The 8,026-nt window shown below is 58.6% G+C and overlaps 1 protein-coding gene across 3 annotated transcripts in view; it reads left to right on the plus strand.

Moving 5' to 3' along the window:
• The first annotated feature begins 1,512 nt into the window (after positions 1 to 1,512).
• The window catches only part of Lims2 (LIM zinc finger domain containing 2), a 60,220-nt gene continuing 53,706 nt past the window's right edge, over positions 1,513 to 8,026 (plus strand). Inside the window, exon 1 of one of the 3 annotated variants that reach the window (XM_023709779.1) lies at positions 1,513 to 1,712. Coding sequence is in view for 1 of the 3 variants with exons in the window: in XM_004626320.2 (XP_004626377.1) it covers positions 3,933 to 3,943 (11 nt within the window). In the remaining 2 variants the exon portion in view is untranslated. Of the gene's footprint in view, positions 1,713 to 3,243; positions 3,267 to 3,699; positions 3,944 to 8,026 lie in introns of those variants that run through there. The other 2 variants (XM_023709780.1, XM_004626320.2) reach the window with 2 other exon arrangements.

Raw genomic sequence — 8,026 nt, forward strand, 5'->3', positions numbered from 1 at the left:
TCACTGGCCACTTACACAAGTCTGGAATACAAAAATGAACTGGACGGTTGAGGTGGTGCAAAACACCTTTTTATGTACATATTGGATTTTAATTGGAAAGTTTATTGTAGGAGGTAGGAAAAAGACTATTATAATAAAAGGATAGGGGATCTTCTAACAGAGAACATTCCAAATTCCAACCATAAGATCTGCAAACATCTCAAAATGTCAGGCAGGAAATGCCAGGTTCCATTTTTAAGAACAATGCTTCCCAACTATATATATATAGTTTCACCATGTAGTTCATGGCTGGACTTAAACTTACCATGTAGCCCAGACTGGCCTTGAGCTCACAGAGATGCTTCTGCCTCAGTCTCCCGCGTGCTGAAATCACAGGTGTACACCACCATGCCCAGCTTCCATCAAGGCTTTTTCAATGAGTAGATTTTTAAAAAAAAAATTTTTGGTACAGGGTCTCACTATGCAGCTTGGACTTGTAGCGATCCTCTGGTTTTCCCCAGTACTGGGAGTCAGGTGTGCACCACTACACCCCTTCTGCTCAGAGAGCCTGGAGGGGGCGGCTGCGCATGTGGTACTGGGATTGAACCCAGGCCCTGCTCTTGCCTAAGCAGGTGCTTAGTCCACTGAGCTATCTCAATGGCACTAACAAGTAGATTTTTTTTTTTTAAAGAGAAAAAATGATCAAAGATAAACAATGAGACGAGTTGATTTCTTAGCTGTAAACTGTTCATAGAAATCCAGTTCAGGAAAGGAGGGTGTGGTCTTTCAGTCTGATTGAAAAACATCCCTTATCCCAGCTCACAAAAGCTGGGTGCATAGTATACACATGTCTTCCCCCTAGAAGCACAAGACCAGGGAGATCCCAGGGGACAGGATCTGACAGCACTGTAGGAATAGGGCCCTGGGAGTTAAGGGACATGGGCAGCCCGATGGATACTGAGATGGTGGCAAACTGTGATCTTTGCTATGAAGGCATAAATGTGAATTAAAAGTGCAAAAATTATCTGATATAAAATAAATGCCAGTAAGACAAATCAGAGTGTGGTCAGCTCCTGCCTTTGATGCAAGACATGATGATTTTTCTTCTTTCCACCATGGGCACTGTTTAATACACTTTTCTAATTTTATAGAACGAGAATGTAAAATAGTTCATTTAAAATAAATCACCCCGAGCTTTTCCTCCTTGCAGAGAAAGGAGCAGCTGGCAAGAAGGCCTCTGAGCAGCCCCTCCTCGTTGGTCAGGTAGCTGATCGCGACTTTCTTTGCTCCACACACTGTGGGGCTCAGTTTAGTCCTAAGCCCCAGTGTGAACAGTGGGCTCATGAGCACAAGGGTTCAGGAAACAGTCAGTTTAGCAACTGTCCCTCGGTGGCCCCTCTGGGCTTGGAGGGCAGCTGTGGTTCTCTTTGTTCTGTGGGCCTGGATCCCTAGGGAGGCCAGCCTTTCCTTCCTTGGTTTCCTCTGTCCTTACCTGACCCTAGGATCCCTCAAGCCTCGCCCCCAGTTCTGGCCCAAAGGCCAAGCCTTGCGCCCAGAGGGACGCGAGGCTGGCGCGCTGAGGGTCCCGTGGTGGCTGGGCACTCCTGGCTGCTGCCCAGTCCCCCACGTGCCCGGCCTGACCTGCTGGGTACCGCTATTGTCTCCAGAGGAGCTGCTGGCAGCGCTCAGGAAAGGAGACACCGAGGAGGCGGAGCGGCGGCTCGGCCACTGAGGTAGAGCTGCGGCGTGCGCGGGTCCGCGGAGGCCTCTCCCCGCCGGTCCCGCCTCCGGACCGTCCCTGGATCTCTCTGCCCTTCTCGCAGGCCCGCGAATGTCTCGCTAACATTGTCCAGGGCCACCCCCCCCCCCAGCCTGCTATTCTGGATTAGTCTTGAACTCCCCAGGTCAGGGCTTCAGGGGTGCAGAGGCTCAGCTCCCTCAGGCTGCATGTGGGGGCCCCTGGCCAGGCTAGGGCTCAGGAAGGCAACTGGCAGGGCGAAGCTCTGGTAGGAAGGTTGGCAGGGTGCGGTAGGGAAAGAAGCCGCAAGGTGCCCTTGGGCCGTGGATGATCACCTCAGAGGCGAAGGGCTGGTGCCCTGCCGGTGAAGAACTCAGCAGCCTCTGCTCAGGTGGTTGGTTTCTTTCTTTCTTCCTCCTTTTTCCTTTCTACCTTTTCCTTCCTCCCTCCTTCCCTTTGCTTCTGCGTTTCACCATGTGCCTGACTTTGCTTAGCCCTCTCCCACCCTGCAGAGGGGGGTCTGAGCTGCATTGTTCCCCCCTCCTCAGGGAGGGGGGTCTCCCTATCGCCCAAGAGCTTTGTCTCCTTGTGTCCCAGATACATCGGCCTGAGCTGGACATGCCATGCTGGAGCCTGAAACAGAGACAGATAGGGAAGCAAAACGAGATTATCGGCTTGTTCATTCCTTTAGTTGTCTGCCAGATGAGCCCCGTGAGAGCCTGGGCCATGTCTTCTTGCTCCCTCTGCCCGGCCAGCACCGTGTGGGAACTACTCTAGGGTGGGCAGGTGACTGAGGGAGTGACCCCCTCCTCCTTCCTGCACATCTGACCTGGGGCTGCCCTGTAGGCTGCTGCTCTGAGTTTACCCCCAACACATAGCTGAGGCATTGCAGGTTGGCAAGTAAGGAGCCAAGGGACCTGGTTAAGCCGCAGGCAACAGGAGGAAGCGAGACTTTTAGGCTATAGGGTGGAGAACAGTCCTAGGGGGAGACAGTGGGCGGCTGTGCTCGTGTGCCTTCTAGCATTCGCCTTCTTCGCTTCCCACACAACCTCAGTATTTGTTTGATTAAGCATCCAGCAGCCCCAGCATGCCTCCTCCTCTATGGTGACAGTGTGGAGAGCCTCTCTGCCCATACAAACAGATGGACCAAGAGACAGACCACACATATTTTATCCTTAACTGGCCATCGGATTCCAGTTCAGCAGAATAGGCCAAGGTGATTGCAAACAGAAACAGCAACTGCAAACCTCGTTCAGTTCAGCGTTGCCCTCCTCCAGAACAGGTGCCTTCCCAAGCTTGTTTCTGCAGAGGGCAATTCCTGCTGCTATCCACTTATCCCTCTGAATGCTGCTATTAATTTGCGGCTGGCTGCTCAGCATGGCCAATTCTAGATAGTCTTTGTCGGCTGCCAACACTGGAGGTGATGTAAGGTCCACTCTCCCAGCATATCAAGCACCCCAGCCCTGGCCCCACAGTTGACACTGGGGCTGTGGCCAACTCTGTGCCGCACTCTGCCTCCCGTGGAAGTAGCGGTCTGGCTTCACGTAGGGTGAGGATTTCTTTTTGCCTAGTAATTTCCTCAGAAAGAGTCCCCAAGTGATTTTATATCGCTGATCACTTTAGCATCTCTTACTACTGCTCGGCAACAGTGCGTCATAGAAGGGACTCGCTGCTTTCTGCGTTTGGTTTTGCTGCGTTAGAGGCACGGCCGCGCTCGGCGGCGGCGATGGATGCTCGGAGCGCACGACCCTGACACCCGCGCAGGCAGCGCTGACCTGCGCCGGAGGACGCGCCCTGGTCCCTGCGGGCCTGCGCGGGCTGGGGTCCCCGCCGCCCCGGGGCGAGGGTGTGGGGGGGAGGCGGCCGGTGCCCACGCGGCGACCTCGCCCTCCCTGAGCCCGCCCTCCCGGGTCGTCTCGGGACACCGCCCGCTAGGGCTGGGCGCGCTCGGCCGGTCCGCGACGGTGGCGGGCTCCTTCGTGCTTGCTGAACCGCGCTCCCTTTAAAAGGAAAACTATGTTCGGCATCCGGGAGGTGGCGAGGCCGTGCCCACGCTCGGGGCCGCTCGGTGTCCCCAGGACCAGTGCCCAGCGGGTCTGCGCTGTCCCCACGCCCACTCCGCCCGCCCCGGCCCGGGCGGGGCCCGCCCAGCCTTTTTAGGCTCCGCGGCTCTGCTAGCGAGGGGCGCTCGGCGGCGAGGCTGGGCGGCGGCGCCATGACGGGAAGGTAACGGCCGGCGGGGGGCGCCCTGCAAGGACTGGGGGTCACGGCCGGCGGGGGACGCCCTGCAAGGACTGGGGGTGACGGCCGGCTGGGGGCGCCCTGCAAGGACTGGGGGTAACGGCCGGCGGGGGGCGCCCTGCAAGGACTGGGGGTCACGGCCGGCGGGGGGCGCCCTGCAAGGACTGGGGGTGACGGCCGGCGGGGGGCGCCCTGACAGGACGGAGGGTGACGGCCGGCGGGGGCGCCTGCCAGCTCCGCCCCGTCCCCGTCCGCGTCGCCCTCCTGTCCCGGTCCCTGTCCCCTCGGGCGGGCGGGCAGGCGGGCGGGCAGCAGGTGGAGCTCCCGGGGACGGGCGGCCGTACCCGGCTCACAGAACGCGCCGAGCGCTCGCCGAGGGCGCAGCCGAAGGCCCGAGCACAGGACGCTTCCACCGACGCCGCCCCAGCCCGGCCGGGTGGCCCGGCGAGGTCACCGAGCAGGCCCTTTCCTAAAACGGCGGAGCTGCGAGGGAGGGAGAGCGCGGACGCGGGCTGCGGCGGGTGGGGCGGAGCGCAGGGCTGGCGGGCCACCAGCAGATGAGGAAGCCGCGCCGGAGAGCCGGGCGGCTCGGGCCAGCTCATGCCCGCTGCGGTCCAGTCGGGGTCCGGACTGGGGACAAGTGCGAGGCGCAGCCGGCGGGGGGGACCGCTCTCCGAGGCCAGGGCCTCTCTGGCCACGCCGCCGCGGCAGAAGCCCGTTCTCCTTGGCCATCCTTGCGCGGGGGCTCCAGCGAGGCGGAGGGAGACCCAGTGCCTGCAGGCTTGGCTGCGAAAGAGCCCCTCCCGGAGAGCAGGACTCCCCTGAGGGCTGGACAGGCCCCCGCGCCCCGCAAGCCCGTGCGTTGTTCCCGCGTCCTTCCAGGCCCGCAGCTGGGATGCGCCTGGCCCCGCCGCGCCAGCAGAGGAGGGACCCATCCCCTGGAGGGCGACACTGCTGCGCCTCGCTTGCGCCGCTGCACTCCGGTGCGGGTGGGGCCCTGACGCTGCTTCCCTCCTCTCTGCTGAGGAGGAGGAGGAGGAGGCACAGGGATGGCTGCAGCAGGAGCAGCCGCAGAGCCAGTGCGAGGCGCTGCCGGGGTGCTGCCAGGTAACTGCCAGCCCTGGAAAGGGCCTAAGGCAGACACCTGCTGTCTGAAATACTGTTTATCCAAGAAAAGTAGGTAAAACCCCGAAACAAGAGACACTGGAAAGAAGCCAAGGAACACACCCGCAGCACACTCCCCGGCGACGCTCTCCGCGGGGGCGCTTCGTTTCGGTGGCTTCCTTCAGGTCTTCCCTCGCAGGGCTTCCTGCTTGGCCCTCCCACAGAGCTGCGCCCGGGCCCTGCACCGTGGACGCCCTTCTTTGGAGTGCACCCTGCCTCCGCCCCGGCGCTAGGGCCGGTGCTGGCTTCCTGTCCCTCCACCCTCAGGGATCTGGGCGAGGCCCACTGGCAAGGACTGGACGTCCGATCTGGGCTTTGCAGTGGGTGAAACTTTTCCTGTCCTGAAGGCTGCAGTGCGCACTAGCATTGCCACAGTGGCCCCTTCCCTGTGTCCACTGTCCTATGTGACACGGGGCCAGACTCTCATGCCTGGACTCTGGTCCCCCCACTCATACTTCTCACGCTATCCTCTGGAGACCCGCCTCTGCTCATGCACCTCCTGAGCTCTGCTTGCCACCCTTCTCCAGGATGTGTGGGCAGGAACAGAGGGACATGGACTGGCACTGGAGGGCTGCCCTCTGCAGATGCTCCTGTGTAGAGAGAGGGTTGCCAAGGAGATGGGCAAGTGGACCATCAGGAGGCCAGGGACCAGGGAGGCCCTCCTGGGTGGCAGGGGGGCGGATGGCGCAGGCCGAGTCCAGAGCTCTGGGAGGCAGGGTGGACTGAAGGGGCATAGCGAGTAGCGCTCTTTCGTGGGAGTGACGCGGGAGTAGAAGGTACCTGGGTGTGAGCGCGAGGCTTCTGAGGAGGTGGGCCACGCAAGGGGAGCACGAGGAAGCAGAGGGCAGGGTGCAGGGCCAGGTGGCTGGGGTGGGTGTGATCCGGAGCCTGGGAGAAGCTGGGCTGAGGGCAGACCGGTCACTGAGGCCTGCAGTCTGGCATGATTGCTGAAGGAGAGGGCGTGCCTTGGCAAGAGAGGGGCTCCAGACAGCCTGCAACACAGTGACTTCAAGACTTAAAACCCAGACCTCGATAGTCACTGTGGAAGGGCCTTTGGTATCACCATGGTTTTCAGGGCGGAGGGCGGAGGCCCTGAAGACCAGCCATCCTAGGCGCTCCATACTGAAGCGTGGGTCTCCATAGGTGGCTCCACAGTAGCCTGAGCTCAGTGGCGTGGCCTGCTGTAGAATGGGTACCCTTGCCTAGGACGCCACCATCGTGCGTGTGAGCTCAACAGACCTCACTGTGCACTGCGCCCCATGCTTGAGCTGGGTCTGCCTCTCACCTCTTCCAGTCTTGTCCTTCCCAGTGGGCTGAGGAGTGTGCTGAGCGGCCCCAGGAGGAGCCAGCCTGGGCTCCTCAGCACAGTAGGTGGTGCTTGGGAAGGTGTGGCCTGCCTGATCCTGGAGCTCAGGACAGGGCCCCTCACCAGCTTCCCTTTTCTCCTGATGTCCGAGTATTTCTCTCACTAGCCATTATATGCTGCGGAGCATGGGGGGCCTGGTTCGTGTCTAACCCTGCATGTGCGCTTCCTCACACTGGCTAAGGTTAAGTGACATAACAGTCTGCAAGATCTCGAGCAATCTAACAGGCAGCACTCTAAGCAAGCACGCGACCACCGGGCTTTCTGCCACAGTGCCAATCTTGCTCTCAAGGGATGTCACTTTTCCTCATTCACAGCTCTGGAGGTTGGTGCTGGCATCTGCTCAGCCTCTGGGCATTCTGGGGGCAGGACAGAGCAGGTGCCAGCAGGGTCTCTCCTCCTCTTTAAAGCCAGGAGTGGCTGCCTGGCCCCACCCTCAGGGTCTCATTTATCCCTGGTTACCTCCCAAGACCCCTCCTGTAGATACAATTGGCATAGGAATTTGGGGTTCAGTTTCCAGCAAAAGAAGCTTTGGGGAGTGCATTCCACCCAGGGCGCCCTGACCTTTCCCTTCTGAGCATTTCACTTGAGATCACATAACAGGGTGAATGTTTTAGCGAGATAGTCCGTATCACTAAGATGAGAGGCGGTCTGCAAGGCCAAGTACTCCTCCCGATGCTTACATTGTAAACTAAGAAAGTAAAAAAAAATGATGTCAGATTTCCAGTGGGACTGGGAAGTGTACTGAGATGCGCAGGGCCCTCCCTGGGGCGTCCATGGCTCCCAGTGAGGAGCCTGGAGGGGAGTGGACTGCAGGAGAGGCTGTGCTCACCGTGGTGCATGCGGCGCCGCGCGGGTGAAGCCGGAGCGGCGCTCGCCTCTCAGCCGCTGGCTGTGCTGGCCGCCGCTGGCCGCAGCTGGCCTTGGCGCTCGCTGCGGCTAAGCCGTGGCATTGCACCCTCCACTAAGTGTGTGCTTTTCAAATATTGAGATGTAACTCACATCACAGAACCCACTTTTTAAGTGTAGGCTTGAGTGCTTGAGTCCAGAAGGTTTTAATTCTCCCCTAGAGAAACCCCGTCCCCACTGGTAGTCGGCCCCCATCCTCCTCTCCTCTCAGCCTTTGCCACTAACCTGCTTTCTGGCCCTACAGCTTTGCCACTTCTGAAGGCTTCTGTAAATGGAGTCATACATTAGGTAGCTTGGTTTGGGCCTGGCTCCTTTCACATTAGCCTAATGTTTTCAAAGTTTATCCACAGTATAGCATGAAATAGTATTTCACACCTTTTCTTGGATGAATAATATTCCACTGTATGGATGTACCATATTTTGTTTACTCAGTGGTCCTTGGTATACATTTGACATGATTCCATTTTTTGGTTACTATGAAATAGTGTTGCTGTAAGTGCTCCTATATAATATTTCATACAAACATATATTTTCTCTCTTCTTCTTCTTCTTCTTCTTCTTCTTCTTCTTCTTCTTCTTCTTCTTCTTCTTCTTCTTCTTCTTCTTCTTCTTCTTCTTCTTCTTCTTCTTCT

This window comes from Octodon degus, unplaced genomic scaffold (genome assembly GCF_000260255.1).
Source record: "Octodon degus isolate 3935 unplaced genomic scaffold, OctDeg1.0 scaffold00014, whole genome shotgun sequence".
Lineage (NCBI taxonomy): Eukaryota > Metazoa > Chordata > Mammalia > Rodentia > Octodontidae > Octodon > Octodon degus.